Genomic DNA, 23040 nt, shown 5'->3' on the forward strand with positions numbered 1-23040 from the left:
CCCCCCAAACATAAATGAGAACTAGGTTAGAGATCAAGTCTAAAACAGCAGATGGGTGGTGTTCAATATCATTGGACATCTTTTTAAAACTAAATTTAACATAAACATAAGTATTTGAAATTGATCTTGTTTAAATTAGATAAAAGTAGAGCATTAAAGTCAGTAAATGTCAGAAAAATGTCAAATAACAGAGGTTTGATGACTTGATGAATTGTGTGGTGTGTGTTAAAGAAGAGAAGATATCAAACTGTGCAATACTGCAGTCCTCCAAAAATGGATGACTCTGGATCTGGCTCCCTGCAGTGCACTTTCAATTGTTATTTTAAACTCTGCGCACTAAATTGTTAAGAGAGCTGCCACTTTCTCTTCTCTTCTCCCAGGTGCCTGCTTCACATTTTCCATCTAATGAAATCTTGACAGAGAGAAATGTGTAAACTGGTCCTAATCACAGTGGAAGTGTTTATTGGACCACCTGAGGCATTTCATACATCATGTTATCTCAGCAAATAAACTCAGCAAATTGTGTCTTTTGGGGTCATTTAGATCCTTTCGTTGTGTCTGCGATTTCTGTCATTGCCAGACCAAGTTAGCTGGTTATATCTGAACAAAATGCTCTAATTCCCAGTGGAAATGAAGAGATTGCACTATCATGGTTGTTCAGAATTGAAATAGTCAGAACTGCTCAGACAATCAATCAGCTCTCTTCTTCTCAATTTCAGTTTCTCTTCAGTTAGTTATTATGACATTTGGAAGCTGGATCAATTACACTCATTTAAGTCACAGTGGCAAATTAACACTGGGAGGTGTTGCAGGGTTGCAGGAGGGCCATCAGGAAGATGGAGAGAGCCATCAGTAAGAGCCTGTTCAAGTCTCACTTTTGGTTATGACAGATACAGAATTTAAACAAATATTACTTTTGAAATCATTAAACATTCAAGATTTCTGCTGACATTACAATAATTTAAATTAGTGAAAATTAGTAAGCATACTATATAATATATTCCACTATATATATATATATATATATATATATATATATATATATATATATATATATATATATATATATATATATATATATATATATATATACCATGTATCTGTACCACAATGTGTATTTCACAGCTCTATCTGTCACTGAACACAGCTCTATCTGCCAACTCCTTCTCCTGTCTGGTCTGCTATTAAAGTAAAGCGATCTTGAATTATGCTTCTATATTGACAGAAAAAAAAATACAATAAAACAAATAAATCCACTTAACTGAAGACTGCAGAGATTATGACTTTGATTAGAAAAAATTATTAGCTTATTTTGTTTAATAATTAATTAAAATAATTCAGAAATAAACCTTTACTTTATTTTTTTGTTACATTTTTACAATTGGTAAACATTAGTTAACATATTACTTATCAGTCCAGCCTTTGAATAGAACAATCACAGTATTTCACCAAAAGAAAAATCAAACAAACATGAATTTGATCTGAAGGTAATCATAGAAAGCCTTGAGCACAGTTTTTTTACCCACATAAACATGGTAATGCTTTATGACTGAAATTCTTTGGCAAACATTACATCTTTTTCCAGGAATGTTTTAGCCTTCGAGCACAGAAAGAATTCTAATGATGTTGTAACAGCTTCATCGTATAGGATCACTGTTGTGTGGTTTGCATAATAAATGAAGATCTATTTAAAGACAAATAGTTACAAGATTATTCCTTAACAGTATCCGTATTTGTAGCAGTTTTTCAAATATGTCAATGTCTGAAATGTCTTTCAAGTCATAATAGTTGGTCTAAAATCTATTAATCTGTAAACAAAATTAAACTAATTTGTCATTTGATGAATTAGTCTGCATAAGAATATCCTCTGGCCTTTTTAGAATATTTAAGTATTTGAAAACCTGCACATATAAACATAGCCTGTTTGCAATTTGCCTGATCAGACTGATTAGCATTATCTTCTTACACTAGCTTAAAGCTCTGATTAGGCAAAATGGGACATAAAGTTCTCAAGTGTCAAAGCATAGAGATGTAGGCTGTCACAGAAACATAAATACAATGTGATGATATGAAGCATACATTAATAATTTGGTGCTAGTGAGGAAATTACAGCCCACTGTTATCAGTCTTATTTAGTGTTTGCCTCTTTAACTAGTTGAATGTGTTTGATTCAACCTCAGATCATAGCAAGTATACCTAAACATACTTGCCCATTTAAGCAGTTAGCAGCACAATTCAATAAAAACCAAGATACAAGTCAAGAGCTTCACATAATACTAATTTTTTTTAATGATCTCAGTGTTCTCCCATGATATGGCTGTTGATGCCAGGCAGGCTTGTTTGAGGGTTTTTTAGGAACTCCTGATCTTGTGTTTTATACACAGCGGTCTTTAGAGTCTGGTCTCTACTGTCAGGAAGTCTGTAACTCAAATAATCACTCTTTATGACCATGGTAAGAAGAAACAAACCTTAAGAAAAAGATCCATAGAAATATTGAAAATATATACAGCATATAATTATATATAAACCATATCATTACTTAATACTTTTATGCAAACTCAAATTTCAAAAGATCCATAGAAAGACTGAAAAAATATGTCATTATTATTTTGTGCAAATTTATACAATTAGCCTATTTCAAACGTTGTTTGGTGCTCATGATATAAATCCGCGTCGCGATTTCACCAGCTTTCTGACAGACAGGCAGCAGCTAGTGCGACTGGGGAAACTAAAATCCAGCACCCAGCTGGAAGCTCAGCTCAAATCCATTGGAAACTCAAATCCAGCATATCTGATGAACACTTAACATACACGGAACACACAAAACTATTCTTACATTATTTACTTAAAACACATACTCACTTATTTATATATTTCAATCGCACATTTTTCCCACTGTACATACATACTGTATATATGTGTTTGTGTCTTGTCAATGTCATCCTGTTACACTGTGGAGCTTCTGTCACTAAAACGAATGAAGATCTTTCTGATTCTGATTCTGATTCTGATCAGTCATTGCTCTGTGTGATCCTCAGGTTGGAGAGCACTTGCTGTGGTGGTGTTTGATAGAGCCGTTTACTAGCAGCTGTCGGCATCTAATGGTTGTTTGGAGAGTTGTTTTAAAGCAAGCTGTATCCTCTCCACACCGACATGAGGCGCTCACAGAAGAGGGTTGCTCGTTACCGGGAGACTCTGGGTAATTTTAATGGCGAAGTCCTGCGTACAGCGAAATCTGTTAATAGCGAAATCAGTTCAGCGATTCCTTTGTGGTTTAGTTATATATTCGTGAACGTAACTCGTCACTGAGTTGTAACTAGTTGCTGCAATATATAAACATTTCAAACGCCGTTAACTTTTGAGAAATGGCCGAAACTAACTCTGGTAAGCTGTGTTTTTATCATTAGCCAATTAGCCGTTAGCTATTAGCTAAGTAGACCGAAAGCTAAGCGTTCTGTCTGCTACTTAATATCGGTTGTCTGAATGTGCTGGTCATAAAGTGGACTCTGTGATGATGATGATGTTGTTATTTTCGCCGTGTGTAAACTGTGTTCGGTTCTCGGGTCGTGTATGTTGAACATGAACGCTAGGATAGAAACTACAATTAGCATCCTAGCTAACAAGTCCAGCAACAGCAGCGGGCTGTAAGCTAACGGCCGTTAGCTTAAACTCTTAACCGTCAACTGCGTTAACGGATCCGTTAGTCCTGTTGTGCGGGACACTGCTTTAAACCGTTTATTCGCTGTTTTATTTGACAAATGCATAAAAATGGACCAGACACATGCTTAGCCAGATTGTATGGCTGAAGGATGTATGATTTCTTGCTTGTTTAGCAGAGCAGCCTGAGTCTGAGCGACACGCCCACATCACGTTTGCAATCGTCTGACTTAATGTTTTAGCACACTATGTTTCACTAACGTAATACGTGTGGACTGCAACAGAGCAGCTCGTTCACTGCAGATGGTTTTTTTTCTCCCACAGACCAAGTAACTGACATGAAACACAACACTGTTTCTTCTGGGATGTCAGACAAGGAAAAGGAGATGGCTACAAATGCCCTTGAAGCCTTTACGGTATGTACCTGATTTTCATTTTGTGCAGATATAAATGCAGTGATAATTAATCATGATATCCTCATTTAACTCCTAGTGAGTCTGTCTGACCTGCTGGAGAACGTGTTGAACTGTACTGAAGTCACAGGTTTTAATCTCAGATAACATCAGCAACTTTTCTCCATTGTTTGTCTTCTAAGGATTTGTATTAGGGCAAGTCATTGCTTCACTGTACATGCTGTCGTTGGGAAAACTTATGTGAAAATATAATGTCTCTTCTCTTTGCTGCACCTGTTACTCGGCTCGATTTCTCTTTAAAACCCTGTCATGTGTGCTCTAAATTTTTACATTTTGTGCACTGATATTAAGACCTAAATGCTTATAAAGTGGCACATCAACAACTATTAATATTCTGTAATATAAAATAGGAGCTCTGCCACAGTATGTTTGACAACAGGTAAAAAGTTTTGGTGTTTTCTTTGACCTTTGGTTTGAGCCACCAGTCAATTCTGTAATAAAACGTAACAGCTTGGAGTGATTTTTTTAAAGTCAATTTGCCACACTTTTTAAAATAAAAAGCTCCTAACAGTCTCGCTGTACTTACAGATCTGTGCAATTTTCAGACCTGTTGTTATTATTGGATTTTCCACAATCTCAGCTGAAAGCCTGGTGTGACCATGCAGTTCTGTGTATATGTTGTGGAACAGCCTCTTACTCCCATAATATGTTCTCACTGTCATCGGATTTTTTTAATCAAGACTGATACACACTTGCACAAATTATCATTTTATTCATCTGTGTTGTATCATTTTTATTACTTTGTCTCTGAGGCTTTTTTTCTTTTTATCAATGTATTTATTTGCTCTAAAGCAAATTTCATATGCTCCTTTCGATGTTGTATGTGCTGTTAACCTTGTACAACACTGGTCAGTTCATGTTGTTTTAAATAGTCTTCTTGCCTGTCTACCTAAAAACAACTGATTTCTCTTTAGTCTGGCAAGTATGACGACTCCCTAAAGCAGCTGGAAAGCCTCCAAGAGCTGAACAAAGAAGACTACAAGATTGCTATGAACAAAGCTGTTGCTGAGTTTTACAAAAGTGGCCAGACAACATCAAGCACATTGAAGCAAACTTTAATGATGATAAAAAATCAGGTGAGATATTCTGTGATAAGCTGTGATCTGTTTTTCATCTAGCTAAATGGCAAGTGTTATTAATCCATTTTTGGATTGCAGGTGCATTCGGCTGTGGAGGATATTGATGGTTTAGATAGCGTTGAAAACAGCATTCTCTATTACAATCAAGCTGTCATTCACTACCACATGCGGCAGTATTCCGAAGCAATAGCCATTGGAGAGAAGCTCTACCAGTTTCTGGAACCTTTTGGTATGATTTTCAGTATTATAGAAAGGTTGATGGGTTTATCATAATAAAATAAACACACATTTGCCTGCATATTGCTGTTTCTTAAACTCCTCTAAATATTGGGAGGATCCTGGGGCTTTGCAGTTTCAAGAGTTCCCTGATCTCATCATACTTTTCCCTAATATGGTGGTGAATGTCAGTCAAAGTCTGGATCCGAGAAAACGCAAACTGCAGATTTTTTATATATTTCATATATTTTTGTGTAAGAATATTTTAAGAGCTGCTTCAGTTACTGCAGATAATCACCATCTGCATCACTGGCTAATGAATGCCTTGGCACATTTATCACTGTTCAGAAGTGTCAGTTTGGTTCAGACCACCGCTGACACTGCTGGGCCCTTGAACAAGGCCCTTAACCCTGAAATGCTTAGTTGTATAAAATAGAATCAATGTAAAATAGGTTGTGATTTCATGACCATTGTGAATCGAAAAGTGCCTAACTACACAAAGATTAAAGGAAAAATAAATGAGGGGGAAAAAGCAGCAGTGCTGAATTTCAGTTGAAGTTAAATGTGTGTTTGAAGTGCACTATATACTACAGATTTTGTGTGCTGCATTCAGGAAAACTAAATAAACTTAGAAAAATTATGAAAGTGAAACACAGATAAATATCAGCATTTATGAGTTTAGTAATTGATGTTTACATGTGAAGACGTTCTGCAACAAATCATGTATTAATACAAGTACAACAATTTCCTAGTAGTTGTTTGCTATGGCAAGATAAACAGAACTTTCAAATCCCCACTGATTTTCTGGGTTTCTTCCTTATAGCCTACTAGTAAACCTTTCACTGCTACCTGACCTCTAAAACCTGACCTCTTTCAGTAGTGTATAGTAGTTTGTGTCGTACAAACACACAGATGCTTTTTGGAAGCATGGAGGCAATTAAGTCCTGCTAAAATATTTAAAATGATTTAGTAGGCATTTGAAATTCTGAGTGCTTCCACTTTGCTGTGCACTGGTGCAGTGAAGTCAAGTGGCATGGCTTGATGGTGTTGTTTTGTACTAGAAGAGAGGTTTGCTCAGGCGGTATGCTTCCTGTTGGTGGATCTTTACCTGCTCACCTTCCAGCCAGAGAAAGCACTACAGCTCCTTACAGTACTTGAGAAACACTCTGTACAAGGCAACAATAAAAATGGCAAAGGAGAGGTAAGAAACAATATTTCAATAGCGGTGTTTTGTTTTTTTTAAAGCATTTTTGCTTATTTGTCCTTATTTTCTCTTGTTTGTCCTTTTGTGTTCCTGTAAGTCTTTTGCATGACTGTGTAGCCTCTAGATTTGGTAACAGTGTACATCGGTGTTACAATGATGTACAGGCAAAGCTTTTATTGTTTCACTTAGGGGTATTTGGAAAACAATGTTTACATGATGAACCAAAAGCTAAAGCTGCAGTCTTGAGTTGTGATAACTGCGAGTTGTTGGTTTTTAGTCTGGCAAAGTTCCAGATAGTAACTTACACATTTACTGTGTTTTGCAGAATTGTACTATGTATAATTGTTAAAAGCTAAAACAAGATGATTAAAATACTGGATGTGTAGTACTGGTGGCTTATTTTGCTTCTGTTTTGCTTATGGTTTTGTTTTATTTGGATCAGGATCTGAGTAACACAGCCAGAGAATCTGCTGCTCAGAAAGCTGAATTTGCAGCCATGATTGAGGCAGCCAAGTCCCGCATGCACCAGGTAATGTATTCACGAATTCTAAAGATGAAACCATTTTGTACTCAGGCTCTGTATAGTCATCTCTACAATTATGTACACCCTTGGAAAAGGTTTAAAAAGATACTTATTTGTGTAAATATTTGCACTTCTGTTTTACTGTAAAGCATTACTGTTGGTCTGTAGTACTTTGTACAACCTTATTTTTGCCAACATATCAGCATTGAATTTTCTCCTGTAATGCTGGATGATTAGAGAATACCAAAAAAAATATTTAAACCACTTCTCTGTAGAAAGTCACTCCAGTACCTCCAGGGCCATAGGTTCTTATTGAGAACTCTACTTTTCTGCTCATGGTTCCTGTGGCATTCAGGTAAAGGTGCTGGGATGGATATGAGAGAAAACTGGGTTTAAAAATGAAATTGCCAAAACTATACTAGATTAAACTAGTTTTACTATATGCTTGTGGATCTTATTCAGAATCCTATGTCTGTGTGCTTAAAAGTAACTTACCTGTCAGCATTTTAAGTTGAATTACAGACCTTCATTTTCCTAATTTTCCCCATATGTGTTTTGCAGTATAAAGTGCGGGCCTACATTCAGATGAAATCCCTGAAGGCTTGTAAAAGAGAGATCAAGTCTGTTATGAACACAGCTGGAAATGTGAGTTATTACTCAGTGCCAGTATCAGGCATGGTGTTGCACATAAAGTATGTATCTGTCAGCTGGATTAGTTTACAATATGCATGGAGGAATGCATTGTTATTGTGACCTAAAGTATAAAAACATCTTGTTGAATATTTTGTTCAATATGAGAGAATAGAAAGACAAAAAAAGTGCATATTTTACCCTTGGGAGCTGACTGTCTCTCTCTCTTGCTCTCTCTCTCTCACACTCAGTCTGCAACATCTCTCTTTCTAAAGAGCAATTTTGAGTATCTGAGGGGAAATTACCGTAAAGCAGTGAAACTCCTCAATAGCTCTAACATTGCTGAACATCCTGGACCCCTCAAAACAGGTACATAATTCAAAAGAACTACACAGTGCTTAGTGTTTATCTTCTCAGTAATGTTTATTAGCTAACCAGTTATTTACCTCGAAACAATATTTCTAAATCCAGTATTTTCCATTTTAATATTTCCTTTACTTCATCAGTAAAGCTAAAGAGATTTTTCTGTCAAGGTAGCTGGATTTCTGATGAAACATTTCCCTCTTTGTGTAGGTGAATGTGTGCGCTGCATGTTCTGGAATAATCTGGGCTGTATTCACTTTGCTATGGGGAAGCACAACCTGGGAGTCTTCTACTTTAAGAAAGCCCTGCAAGAGAACGACCATACGTGTGCACAGCTAGGAGATGGCAAGAATGACCAGGGTGAGCATCAGAATACGCTACATTTTGGAACATGGCTAAATCCATCCAGTTAATCCTAAAGGTGTTCAGTGAGGTTGAGGTCAGGGTTCTGTGCAGGCCACTCAAACTCTTCCACTAGATTTGACACCCTGTGTCTTCATGGATGTTGCTCTGTACCTAAATGTGCTGTAATGCTGGAACGGGTATCATAATATTACATCATTGTAAAACATTATAGACAGTTGTGTGTTTCTGACTGTTACTGACAAAAGATTGGGGTAAAGCTCATGTACAGGTGTTAAAATAAAATGTGCATATACATAGTGGTTATAAAGGATTATATGGTGGTCTAGTCATACTCATGTACTATTTGCCATATAGAGATGTTCATTAGAAATGTATTTGCTTAATAGTGCAAATTTTGGAGCAGAAGTCTATAAGTCTAATAATAGTCCTTAATAAAAGTCCTTAATAATGGGTGGCCTTGACAAGCAGAAATAAACACTGTTCAGTTTTAAGTTAGTTTGATTTGTTACTGTTGTATCCAAGGTACTTTATCTCAAATCTGTTCTGTTTAAATGTGGATTAAAGTTCTCCATTACAACACTGGATTCCCAAAACTGCAACTTTTAACATTTATGCATGCTCTAGCTGTAACTTTCCTATGTCCACTAGTCAGATAATTTTACTCAGGATTTTTTTCTAACTTTTTTCAAAGGCTTGACTAATGCTTTGACAGACATGCAATTAAGCATCAAATCTGTTTTCCTTTCCTGTAGCTAAGAAGTTCACAGGTATTCCCATGTGTGCTCTGCTGGCAAATAAGCGCTACGAGCTGCTTTATAACTGCGGCATTCAGCTTTTGCACCTCGGCCGGCCACTGGCCGCCTTTGAATGTTTAATGGAAGCAGTGCAAGTATACCACTCGAACCCTCGTCTCTGGCTGCGGCTTGCTGAGTGCTGCATCGCTGCCAACAAAGGGGTGAGACAGGTTAACTTATAGGTTAACACGTTAATTATGTCACCAGTTTCTGGACTTTGGGCTAACAACAATTTTTTCTGTTTCAATCTGTTTGTTTTTTTTCTCCTCTCTTCAGAGTTCAGAGCAGGAAACTAAAGGTCTGCCCAGTAAGAAGGGAATAGTTCAGTCCATTGTAGGACAGGGTTATCATCGCAAGATTGTCCTGGCATCACATTCTACACAGAACACAACCTACAGGTGTGCTGTCCTACTGTATTTATTTTATTAATATGTAATTCAACACCATCATGTTCTAATCTGTTTCTGGTTTAAAGGCAAGTTGTGTGTGATGGTATTTCAAGACTACTTGTGTTCTCTTTTATTTTTTACGTGTACATAAATATTACAATTTAATTTCACTCTTAATAAGCAGAAGTGTGCTTTACTATCAGGTCATTTTAAAAATGGGGGGAAAAAATAATGAAAAACAAATGCACTTATTCAGTGTAACAAAGTTGTTTTGCAAAACATTAAGTTTAAGTTGGCTCTTTTGAAAGCACTTTTTGCCGGCTCTGTGAGCCATTTAGTTTTGTCCAGCAGGTGGCACTGTTAACCTTTTACCTTTAATTTTGTGAAAAAGTATTTTTGTGTGTGCAGTGAGGGTCAATCAGCAGCAATCCCTGTAGCAAGTATGGAGTTTGCTGCAATCTGTTTGAGAAATGCATTGCTCCTGCTGCCTGAGCACCAGCAACATGAGGGCAAACCAGAGAATAGCTCTAAAAACTCCAGCCAATCAGGAAGCACAGAGAGCGGCAGTGAGAACAGCGATGCCTGCAGGTATGTGTAGTCCAGTGTAAATATCCACACATTTACAGGCACTTGAACAGCAATGTTATAATAGTCATTCATTTCCTGTACCTACACATATGTTGAGGACAGTAAGAGAAGTACAATAAGTGACCTCCTGTCTGGAATCAGACTTAATAAACACCCACTTGAAGTTGCTGCTTAATTATTTTTGAACATTTGAGTGGGATGTTTCAGTAACCTTTTCAACCTGTGATTTGATTTACAGTGGGAAGAGCCAAGAGGGGGACAAGTTCATTCCTGCTGCCCCCTCATCACCTCTTAGAAAACAGGAAGTTGAGAACCTCAGGTGAGATCAAAGGCAGACCTCCGAATAGTGTCCACTCTGCGCCCCTCTTCTGCTCTTATTCCCCCTCTCCACCTTTTCCTGTCTACCTGGGGCATTTTTTCATTTATTTTCATTATCTGTTGGACCAGACACAGGGCTGCAGGGAGGAAAGAGTGGGCAGGTTGAGGGGTGACCTGGGATTGACACTCTGGTACAGTGACATGTTTATGAGCACACAAGCCACCTACTCAGGTTTCGCTTCCCGGAATCTGGCAAAGCCTTTTGTGTTCCAGCCAACTGCTGTGAAGCCTGCAGCTCCATTTTCTCCCCCCACCCCCCACCCCTTTAATGATCGGCTTGTAGTAGATCTGGCACTAACAGGAAACAGAACAAGGATGGAGGGTTATGAAGAGTTTAATTGAAAATACCTCCCCTAATGATTAGGCTTAGGAAATGCTAGTGCTTTTTTAATCACAGTGGTAGAAATCACAACCCATAAGTAATCAGAGATATTTTATATATTATTGAATTCTTCTGGGTATTAGTCACTTTGTTTGCCAATTGCATTGAATGAGTTTGTATAGAGAGCCCCTGCTCTAAGACTCCTGTACACACAGAGGAACATGTGCAAGTCATTTTGTGCCCAAGCAAAAGCTTCTAACAAAACAAGTCCTTTTAACTTAATGAAGTCTCTCTTTTATAGAAAATAAATACACCTGTTTACAGTGTCTTTACCATTTTAAAGAGTTAAAATGCTGTAGCTAAACATTAGATTGTATATAATCTATAAAGTATTTGGTGTTTATGAGCGGGTGACTTGACTATGTCTGGTATCTATGACTATCCATGAGTCACAGATGTCTGGCACATACCTCTGCTCTTTCATTGGCTGTAAATTAGGCCCAACTCATGCCTGATTTATTCCTGGAATAAATACATTTACCCTTGTTTAAGGGTTTGGTTACAGCATGGTAATTTGAATTACATTACAGTGTGATCTTTTGAAATGTATTTTATTTATTTTATTTTTTTTTTGCAGTTGTGCACGAAATGTGCATCTTTAAGATTAAATGTGTATTTAAATCTTGTTTGTTTGATTCTGTCTTTCTCACAGGTGCTGCATTTTAGCCTGTAGTGCTTATGTGGCTTTGGCCCTTGGGGACAACTTGATGGCACTTAACCATGCAGATAAACTCTTACATCAGCCCAAGTTGTCAGGATCCCTCAAGTAATTTGCTTAGCTTGCATTCCATTTTGTACTTCAGACACTTTAAATTATGGGTTTATTAGTTCAATAATTGTCACTTTAATGGCTTGTGAAAGATTGAATAAATATTGCAAGGATTTAGATTTTACTTATATAAAGGTCTGAAACTTATTTTTTTCAAAGTTAATATTCCAAAGCAACAATACAGAGTGTGCTGCTTTGGAAATTATATAATTTTGTAGTACTGTATTGTATAAAAGATTTTAACAGTGAATATTGAATGTTGCTAATGCTGCTACTATGACACACTATAAATGGTCTTGGAAATTGTCTTTTTTTTTTATTTTTCTATAGATTATTTATTTTATTTTCTAATATCTGAAAACAATCATGCATTCTCAGCTTGTTAATTTCCTTTTAGTGAATTATGTGCTTCTTTTTATAGTCAGTAACTGGTGTTGATTTCCTCAGGTTCTTGGGTCATTTATATGCTGCTGAAGCTCTGATCTCTCTGGATCGAATCTCTGACGCCATAACTCACCTCAACCCAGAGAATGTTACTGACGTTTCACTAGGTGTGTCACCCAGTGAACAAGACCAGGGTAAACACATTCATATTCACATCAACAAACACACAAGACAAGCACAGTTTAGGATTTTTTTGCACTGTGGTTTCTACTATGTGGACTTTTTTCGTATGTTTTGAATTTACAGGGTTAGATAAAGGAGATTTAGAGCCTGTTGAATCCTGTAAGTATTATTATCTGTTATTAGCTTCACTCTCTTGACACTAGTCAAGAGCAAATAGTGGTTTGCTTATTCAGAAGTGGTCTGAATGCTTTTGTATTTGTGTGTGTAGCAGGGAAACAAACTCCTCAGTGTTACCCCAGTAGTCTGAGCTCTGCCAGGGCCATGATGCTGTTTAATCTGGGCAGTGCTTATTGTCTGAGGAGCGAATATGACAAAGCGCGCAAGTGCCTTCATCAGGTAATGAACATCCACATGCAATCAATCTATTTAGTGGACTAGGTCCTGTTCCTCTGGTTCAAAAGTTTCTGACTTGTATTTGTCTCTGTAGGCAGCCTCTATGGTCAGTGCAAAAGAGATTCCACCAGAAGCTATTTTACTGGCAGTCTACCTAGAGCTACAGAATGGTACGTTCAGCTATGTTTGATTTAATGTCACTCAAAATAACCACACTGTATAGGAAAACAGTGTCAAACAACATGGAAAATGACCCCTTTTTCTGAATTTTTATAATCGAGCCTTGCGATCAGTAATGCATGTCAACAGTTCAATAAAGGATTTATGTGATTGCAGGTAACACACAGCTGGCTCTCCAGATCATCAAAAGGAATCAGTTACTCCCATCAGTGAAGCCCTCATCCTCTCCGGACATGCGCCAGAAGCCTCAGCCATTACAGCCTGTGCAGCCCATCCAGCCTATACAAATGCCCTCATCCTTCACACAAGTACAACGCAAATGATACGCACACGTACACTCTACAATATCATAACCACAGTTTTAACACTTATTTATGAGCCTATGGGCCTGCAGCAGTCTGGATGGATGAAGGAATTAGCTGTGAGGAGGACAGGATGTAGAGGAAAAGCTTCAAGGAAGCTTCCTGAGGGCTCATCTCTTACAAATGTATATTCACATCATCTGGGGTCTATGACATCTTAAATAAATTTTATTTACATTAATATGTGGTGTGTTTGTTTTTAAAACATCTAACTACTAGAATGTGGTTTCAGTGTTTTTAATGTTCTAACCCAGTTTTAGTAAGAGGTCCCTGTAAAGATGTTTCTACTATAGTAATCATTAGGACACCTTTGTAACAACCTGTTCAATATCGTTGTGTTATTGATGCAAACCTCAGTGTCAGTGTTTTCCCTATGCTCATCATGGTGGCCTTCAAACACACATTCATACCTATGGACAGTTTCAGCCTGGTTTATACTCGTTACTGCTACACTGTTATATGTGGGCTTTTTGTGCTATTTTGCCAAATTCGCAAGAAAAATTGAACATCCACAATGTTGGGTATTGTAATATAATTAAATTAAAAATTTACAATATTTGTACAATAAAAATGTACAATATTTCTGAAAACAGTTACAAATTTAAAGAACTAGACAATAAAAGGGCAAATCTGTTAAGTGCTGTAATGTAAGTATAAACTATGGGACTGTTTAAAATAGGATTCTGTTTAGGACCTTACCATACTGGTGAAAAGAGCTGTTTAGTTTGGTTCATTCATCTTGTATTTCGTGGTGTTCCTCTGTACTCTATAGCACAATTGGATGTGTGGAGTTGTAGATCTGAATCCACTTAAATGTCTCCAGTATCTCAGAAAAGTCGTCCATGTGACCAAAGTAATTGTTTAGCGCTTTAATTTCGTTCATAAATGGCTGAGAAAGTCAGGTGAATTCTTTTGAGTCAAGCTGAAACCTTAAGTGGGGAAACTGACATCCAGCATTTGGAAAACGGTCCATTCTCCACTACAATCTAATTATACCCAGTGTATGCGAGCCCCATTTACTATGTTATCAGTTATCCCATTTTAATGTAAGTCTATAGTAAATCTTAAACTGATTGCTTGGTAATCTGATTGGCTGATTTAGACCCAATTGAGGTTAAAGACACTGAGGAATTAATTTACAAATTAAAGAGAGATGTTTCAGACGTCCACAAGTAACACAGGGTTAAAACATGTCGCGTGATGAGGAAATGTAAATGGGCCAATTAACAAAAACACGTCTTTGTGCGTTCGAAACGTTTATGAAATAATATTTGCTTGTGAAACAAAAATATTTGTGCATCTTGTTTTAATTTGTTGCTCAACTCGTGTGATCTGCCTTCAGTTTGTACCAAAATGACCACTAGATGGCACGTCAGAGCCAAAATATATCTATCTGGTACGTTTACACCTTCAATAGTAAAATGTTTAGCAAATAACGATAACAATGTTTTACATGTCAAGTGTAGCAAGGAGTCTAAATGTAATGTGTTTAACAATATTTACAATACATAATTGTTACTTAAAAGGCATTTTAAACACATCATAATAATATAGAAATCCACTCATGATAATACCAAAAACAGCTTAGAACAGCGTGTGATTTGACACGTCTCTCCAAACCCTGCAGTATTTACACGCTTTAACGCGTCAAAACAATGCACGATCCTCGCGGCGGCCATTTTACGCACGCGGACATAAAAGCAAGTAAAACTTTCTACCATCTACTGTCCTAGTTATATATATATATATATATATATATATATATATATATATATATATATATATATATATATATATATATTCCGTCGTGGTTTATTCCTGACCTATACTGTAACGCTGTTCAATAATTACCGAATCTGATTGGTCAAAGCTGTTGAATATTTTTTTAAATCTGATTGGTCAGAAGCTGTTGACTAATTATCGAATCTGATTGGTCAGAAGATTTGATAATTTCTCTGTAACAGCAGCTCTGACAATAATACGAGGCAGCTGCGCACTAATCAGGCTCTTCCATTCTCTGAAATTCAGTGACTGGTGTATTATTAAACAATATGGTATTTCTTTTGAAACGATTTAAAAACCGTGTAAATACAATAACCCTGAATAATGTGATACTGTTTCCACTAACATTAGACTCGATCATAACTCCTCATTAGTGTAAGCTATCTGTTTCATTCTCCTCTTTACCCCTTTAACTGTGAAAAAAATTAACTGGAAACACTCACTACAGACTAATTTGATAATGATAAACCAACTATACAAATATTAGGTATATCGTTTATGGTCGACAATAATAATGCTGTTTATTTGAGCCATAGCACTTTATTTCCAACCGAACTTACTACATGACAGCTCCAAGATTGTATCATATCTAAGTCTATGTTTGTTAATGAAGTTTGAATTAAACACATTAAATTCAAGTGACCTATCAAGCAGAATAATTACTATAAGGAGTTAATTATGAATAATAATTTCAGAAATGATGGACTGGTGATTTTTTATTATAATTAATTAATTAATTAATTAATTAATTAATTAATTAAAAAAGCAAAAAAAAAGAAAAAAGAAAAAAAGGCAAAAAAAAAAAAAAAAAAAAAAAACAGGCTCCTGAGTGTCCACAGAACCCAATATGTGGATCATGGCTGCAATTAGTAACAGTATTTCTCACATCTGTCTTTCTCAGATTTGTTTTTGGCAAAGTCTCATCCCACAGAAAATACAATTCAAGAAATAAAATTACATCTTAAAATGCCACTGTGGAATGTGCTCTGATTGGTGACGTGCACTGGGACCTGTCTACCATGGGTGAACCGCCTCTCTCTTTCATGTGTGGTCCCTCCCTTTTCTCTGTGTCCCTCTTTAGGGTGGCCAAGTTCCCATTTCCCTGTAGGCAGCTCTTTTCTCATGCTAAATCCCTTTACCTCCCCTGTGTTCATTCCTCTCCTCCCCCATCACCCTGCATTGTTACCCAGCTCTCTCCTCTGACAAGCCCTGTCAATGATCTTCCAGAGAAAGTGAGAGGGTGAGGGCTTTGTTCAACCTTTTAAAGGAGCTCAGCTACTTAGGGCACAATGCCTGTGCTCGTACTGTAACTAGATGTTTCTATTAAACAAAAAGAGCTTTTGTTCACAAACGTGTTCCTTAATTTCTTTGCATTGACCTATGTAGAGAGAAGTAGCTAATCGATGTAGCAATAAAACTGATAAATTCACCGATTCATTATTTGACTTAACATTAGAGCTTGTGACTGCTTTGTGAACACCATATCTAACAGCAGTAAGATATTTTGGAGTTATAATCTCCAGAATCTACACCTGATTATAAATAAAGGCTATGTGATTTGATGTTTTTGAGGATTTTTTTTGTCCTGTATACAACAGAATTTTTTAATCAGGTATGTATCGGATTGTCTAAATTTAAATATATATTTTAAACAAGTAAGCTCTTAGCACATAAATCATAAAATAAATAAATACTGAGCTGAAAAGTGTGTGTGTGTGTGTGTGTGTGTGTGTGTGTGTGTGAGAGAGAATATATGTGGTTTAAATCAGTTATTTTAAGAGGCCATCTGCTTGGTCATTCTGGCCATCCTGCAATTTGAAGCTGGGCTTTGTTGACCTTTTGGGCAGGGCTCTGCCACGACCTCTGACCCTTTGGTATGCAGGGACACCAGTTCCTCCTGCTACACTGGAAGTTTGCTGGGTTTTGTTAAATGAGAAAATTAGATTTAATATGGTAAAGGCATTTGTTCATTCTTTTATTCATTACTAAAGATGAGATTAGGATAATTACTATGTAAAGAAATGGAAAAACAGCACTACCTTCAACAGCGTGAACAAAATGTTTCAACCGAACTGCAAAATTGAACACAAGACATCAGCCATAAATTCAGGATCCCAACAAGTTTATTTAAGCATAAAGAGCTGAACATAAAACAAAGAAATCTGCATAGGAAAATGTTTAAAGTCAACAAAGACAAAAGCACAAGACTGTAGATCACCAAATAATACATTCAGCCTCTTCTGTGTACAGCAGCAGACCAAAATCCAGGAGTATTTATGACAGATTTTAAGAATGGAAAATACTGCTTATCTTGGAGGATACTAAATGTTACATCCACCTAAAAAGACATCAGACCTGGAATCTGTGTATGCAATTTTAGATCCAACAATAATAATTAGCTTTTTAAAGGATAAAACTGATGCCATGTCTGAGTTCAGGCAGCAATCTCTCCACATGTCCCTTTCCATTTGTCTCACAGCCAAATATGTGATCATGGAAAAATGACTGTAATGTAAGTGTAATGAAAACTACAGTATATAGGGTTGGATTGTTGCCATCGAAAACAAACAAACAAAACTTTTTGATAAGAGGTCATATTTGTAATATATTGAACATTATTTATATATCTTTCATTAATAAAGTAAGCAATGTAATCTTACACTTATCAAAAATATCTCCACATTGTTGCATTAGTGCCATTTGTCTGATTTAATAACATTTTTCTGAACATTTTTATGTTTTTTTTAAATCTGGGTCTGAAAATGAACACAAATAGTGAAATTTGGCTGTAAAGGATCCTGTTGAATTTACACACAGCAAAGATATTTTTGTAGATAAATACAATAAAGCACACACAAAAAAATAGATACTAAATCCTATGGAGTACTAACAAAGGATTTACTATCCAATTGTAAGAAACAAATATTGACTTTGAATCAAATCTCTATAAAGCTACCTGAGTATTTGGGATTTTTCTTCTTCTTAGGTAATACAATCATAAAAAAGACCATGCACTTCTGAACTGTTTACACATTCCTTCTGCTTTCCCAAGATTAGGAAACAGATCAAAAGCTGGAATACACCACAACTGGTGGGAAACCCGTAGAGACACTGACCAGAAGTCCAAACATGAGACAGAATGCTGTGATTAGACATTCTGATGAACAATGTTCGAGTCTGATTAATAACTTATAGACATGTGCACCCATTTACTGCATTGTTCTGGCACCATATTGTCTAAGAAGCAGAACTATCCTTCTAATATAAACTAGATCTCTTTATTTTCCCTAATAACCACCACACATAGAAAATACACTGATGAGATACTGGATGCTCAAGTTCTGTGTGGCTGCTCGGTTTAGGCCTATACATGTGATGGCTCCTCGGTAGGACTGAAAAGTTTTCTTCTCAAGCACAACACAACTGCGATTTCAACTGTACTGGGACGTTACTACGCATGTTTAATTTTAGTGAAGCTATCAAACTGTCAGGACATCAGTGAGGAATTTGAGATGAGATTTATATATATATATTTAAAAAAAAAAAAAAAAAAAAAAAGGCGACAAACATAAAAGGCAATAGAGCAAACTCTTTGGCAGTTTCCAGTCTGATTAAATTCCAAACAAGAAAAGTAAAGTTGTAATACAATGCAGCAGTGTTAAGGCATATGAATTTAAACCTTTCTCGCTCTCGTACCTTGCTCTGTAAAGCTATCCATCAAAGACTAATAGAAAACTTGTAGTCAAAGATGTTCACCATAACATTGGAACATTTTTGGTATATAATAAGTGTCTACTTCTTCTTCATCACCTCATTTCAAATAAAATTACCTACAAGGGCTTTTAAAGCATGCAAATGTTTCTCTTATAGAGATTTCTTTGGTTCTCTGGTGACAGAGTTGCAGCTAAACGTTAAACACAAATCAAACAGCTGACATTAATACTGAAATTAGTGTGAAGATTTCGAAGCAGCAAATTCTTTCATTACTGCCCAATGCTCACATCGTTCATGTTCCACAACAGTCCTAGCACTCAATGTTTGGGTTTTTTCTTGGTAAATGTTTTTTTGTAACTTGCCACCAGCTGAATCAGGTTCTGCTCTGATCTCAATCACTGCATTTGGACCAATGCATAAGCTGGTAAATGGTGCTTTCCAATACGGCCCCTCAAATACAACAGCACAGTTAATGTTATACTTTGACTTTGCTGATATACATGTTAAGGTACTGCAGTGTAAAATGTGCACCATAGAAGTGAAGTCGCACTAAGGAACTGATTCGATAAGAAACCAATCTTGTGGGCAGACTCAGAGCAAGTGTCCCAGATACACTCTCTTTTGGCACTTGACCATTCCCAATGGTTACTTTTTGGCAAGTTGTAGACTCCTGGGCTGCTTACAGACAAATCTGACTGAGCAAACAGGTGCAAAATATTACTAAAATGGTTGTTAAAATGTTGCTGTGCTTTATTTTGGGGGTATTTTTGAATTTGAATGTTCTTCTGTAAAATGGAATGCACAAGCGGAGCCTCGAACATCAACGTAAAGCCACATAGCATCGAACTTGTGAGTGTACTTGTCTTTACCTGGGACATGTACACACAATCAGAAAAAATGTTTGCACCCGCAGAAGCAGCTTAAAAATAGAAAATATTCATCCAGACGAGGAGCTAAACAAGAGCAACACCTGACAGATCAGCTTTGGGATTTAGGCCCTGGACAGGGCATGTAGTCAGGATATGGCAGGGACTAGAATGTACATTCTTGACTGTCTCTCAAAACTTTCCTTGTAGTTTCAGAAGGGTTTTTCATTACATGATGTCTCTGTAGATACACGGTATGTACGTGTGTCAGGATGTCAGTGCTCATCTTTTTTGTTGCTTGCAAATGCTATCTTTTTGAGCAACATTTAGGAAAAGCAGCCAACCATTAAAACCATTAATTAAAGTGGTTCCCCCACAAATTAAGAAAAAAAATCTCTTATTTTAGACCATACTCAGTTGATTATTGAGGTTTTCAAACTGTGTTCCATTGACTGAGCAAACGGTCTTTGAGGAGATCTAATTCAGCTCTTACTTTTAGAGCTCTTTCTTGGCCAATAAATAGATTTCAGACATTCAGAAAGGACGACGACATTTTTTTTTTCCAAAGTAAACTATGTCATCCTCTAGGGTCTGGATTACATCCAAGCTTGCAGCAACAGCCAGTCAACAAACCAACATGCCAACCAATCATTCTGATAAACACTTCATCTTGATTGGTGCTAGATGATAATAGAAAAAAAAATACAAAGACGTACAGAAATAACCAAAAATGGGACGATTCAATTCAATCCCAGGTCCCCCCAAAGATTCAAATCTTTACACAACTATCTCTGCCCTTTTTCTAGATCCTTTGTAAAACATTTTCAGAAAAGGGAGCAATAGTTTCTTGGCTTGAATCTATACTAACAGACCTACCAGTAATTCAGAAAAAACTAGCCATCCTATAAGCCAACACACATTTTTGAGAAAATTACATAACTTTAAAGGAAATCAAAGTGAGGTATGTACAATGAGGCATTTGTACACAGAGGTACATTAAGGTTATGAGGTAAGAAGTTTAGATGAGGTACGACAAATGAAAACAAATTCCAAAACATAACACAAAACAGTAGATTTATCCAAACATTATCCAAATGTTTTCCCAGACATGCAGTCCTGGCCTTACTGCATCACTGTAATCAAACATTCAGGGGTCCTACCGGTGTTATGTGCACAGTAACAATCAGGAGAAATTTGTGCGAGCTGTGCAAATATCAACCAAACATTGCTTCATTTCTTATGTTATGTTCTCTGACAAATAAAAATAGCACTGAGGTAGACATCTTTATAAAACTTCACAGACACTGCACACACAAGAGAATACATTCATACACAAGCTAGATGAGGTAGGTATAATGCAGAGAGAGAGAGAGAGAGAGAGAGAGAGAGAGAGAGAGAGAGAGAGAGAGAGAGAGAGAGAGAGAGAGAAATGTTTCAAGAATGCTGGAAATTCCCTGAGAAAAAAAATCTGACAAATAAAGATTTCAAAACTCCGCTCAAGAGCAAAATAGCAACACCCCTAGCAACCAGTCTTTTTGCTCTACTCTTCTCTTTGATAAATGGCGTGTGCACGAGATGAACACTTCCGCCAGCAGCGCAAATCATACTACAATCAGGATAAATAGATATAGATGAGTACAAAAGAATCTACACATTGCTGCCACATTTAGCCATGTTTGCTCCTGATAATCGTGTACCTAAACCTTTTTTCCTCCTCAGACAACATATATTTCTAACCTTGAACCCTAGCTCAAAAGATGAGGATTCGATTGTTTCCAAAGTCTACGGCTACAATCATTCCGTCAGGGGTAACGGCTATACCTGATGGGCGATCCATCTGCCCAAAGCCACTACCCTGAGTCCCAAACTTGCATAAGAAGTTGCCATTGGGTTCAAACACCTGAATACGATGGTTACGGGAGTCAGCCACAATAATGCGATCCTCCTGGTCCACGGCTACGCCTTGTGGACGCAAGAACTGCCCGTTACCTGTTCCCTCAGAGCCAAGAAAGCGTGCAGACTGGCAGTCCGGCCTAATGACGAGCAGCCGATGATTGTTGAAGTCAGTCACCACTAGGTGACCTTCCTGGTTGAAGGCGACTCCTCGAGGTGAGTCGAAATGCTTCCATAGGGCACCTTCGAACCCATATTTGTTGATGAACACCCCATCAGGTCCAAACAGCTGTACTCGATGGTTGCGTGTGTCTGAGACCAGAATCTTTCCCTCCAAATTGACAGCTACATCCCAGGGGTAGTTGAACTGCCCATTTTTGGTTCCCTTTTCACCAAACTTTAGGAGGAAATGGCCATCAAAAGTGAAGATCTGGATGCGGTGATTGTCCTTGTCAGCCACAATGATTCTTCTCTGGCTGTCACAGGCAACCCCGGCAGGTCGGTCAAACTGACCAGGTCGAGAACCCAAAGTGCCAAATTTGTGGTGAAAGGTGCCACATGGCTTGAAGATCTGTATGCGATTGTTGCTTCGGTCAGCCACAATCACATATCCTTCCTTATCAACACAGATGCCCCAGGGTCGACATAGCTGTCCATCCCCATCACCCTCTCCACCAAAGGATGCAACAGGCAGACCAATACCTCCATAGCTGCGGCCAGATTTGACCACTACTTTGAAGGGACTTCCTTCAATGTGCTGGTTGCAGATGAGCACAGAAAGAATATGCTCACCTTCACTCTTAGGCAAATAGCTAACTGTGTAGGTTCCATCTTGGTGGTCAGACACATCAGCACTGGAGAGGTTTCCCTCTGGACTCATCAAGACCACTGATACACCATCTCCACCAGACAACCTCGGTTCTCCATCATGGTCATATGCAACTACTGTGAAGGAAGCTACTTTTCCCTGCAAAGCTCTCTTGAGGCCTTCTCCATTGGCTTTGGTGGCTGATGCAAAGGCTCCACTGCTTATCAGACCCATGGACTGGATGGCAATCAGAAGCGCCTGATCTGGCTGTGTGAACATGATTCGGTCATCCTCTTGGGGCTGCAGAATGCAGCGCAGTGCTTTAAGCTCCTGCAGCTGATTCAGCATGTGCTCACGTGCTAGTAGGATGTCTATGTTGCGACCTTCCTCCAGCACTTTTGTCACTGTGGCAATGGTGCTGTCCAGCTTGGTGAGGTTCTGGTGAAGTTTCTCAACCTGAAGGTACAGGGACTTGGCCTTCACTTGGCGGATCTTTTCCAACTGTATACAGACAGAAAGAAAATGGCACCAGTTGGAACAGTGAAGGGGGGAAAAAATGTATGCTATTGTTCTTTTAAGTAACAAGTTTAAAAAGCTACATTATTTCAGGTTATTTTTACAATTACTAAAATGGGTAATGGTTATAATGTTAGTCATCAGACAT

At 37.5% G+C, this 23040-nt stretch overlaps 2 protein-coding genes and 1 long non-coding RNA gene across 6 annotated transcripts in view; 1 reads left to right on the plus strand and 2 right to left on the minus strand.

The window, feature by feature from the left end:
* Positions 1 to 2265: 2265 nt before the first annotated feature.
* LOC125140885 lies at positions 2266 to 2948 on the minus strand. Its single transcript, XR_007140192.1, has 2 exons — positions 2910 to 2948; positions 2266 to 2801 (listed from the first exon to the last, which is right to left on the minus strand). It is a non-coding gene; the product is annotated as an uncharacterized LOC125140885 (long non-coding RNA).
* A 65-nt stretch (positions 2949 to 3013) lies between these two features.
* Positions 3014 to 13494, plus strand: cnot10 (CCR4-NOT transcription complex, subunit 10). Of its 4 annotated transcripts, none has more exons than XM_027149707.2 (19): positions 3014 to 3199; positions 3982 to 4073; positions 5045 to 5206; positions 5288 to 5438; positions 6487 to 6626; positions 7072 to 7158; positions 7714 to 7797; positions 8034 to 8151; positions 8356 to 8505; positions 9264 to 9466; positions 9582 to 9703; positions 10103 to 10282; positions 10521 to 10601; positions 11695 to 11808; positions 12259 to 12389; positions 12502 to 12537; positions 12647 to 12774; positions 12866 to 12941; positions 13108 to 13494. In XM_027149707.2, exons 1-19 carry the CDS (start codon positions 3154 to 3156, stop codon positions 13272 to 13274), a joined length of 2268 nt encoding a protein of 755 aa, XP_027005508.2. In that variant the 5' UTR covers positions 3014 to 3153; the 3' UTR covers positions 13275 to 13494. The 4 variants fall into 4 exon arrangements, with proteins under 4 accessions (XP_027005508.2, XP_047667534.1, XP_047667535.1 ...); XM_047811578.1 differs by having other exon boundaries at positions 6490 to 6626; XM_047811579.1 differs by having other exon boundaries at positions 3049 to 3384.
* Positions 13495 to 17200: 3706 nt separating this feature from the next.
* The window catches only part of trim71 (tripartite motif containing 71, E3 ubiquitin protein ligase), a 29818-nt gene continuing 23978 nt past the window's right edge, over positions 17201 to 23040 (minus strand). The window contains exon 5 of the mRNA XM_027149334.2: positions 17201 to 22877. Coding sequence (XP_027005135.1) covers positions 21426 to 22877 — 1452 coding nt within the window. The 3' untranslated portion in view covers positions 17201 to 21425. The remainder of the gene's footprint in view (positions 22878 to 23040) is intronic.

Source organism: Tachysurus fulvidraco, chromosome 3 (genome assembly GCF_022655615.1).
Source record: "Tachysurus fulvidraco isolate hzauxx_2018 chromosome 3, HZAU_PFXX_2.0, whole genome shotgun sequence".
NCBI lineage: Eukaryota > Metazoa > Chordata > Actinopteri > Siluriformes > Bagridae > Tachysurus > Tachysurus fulvidraco.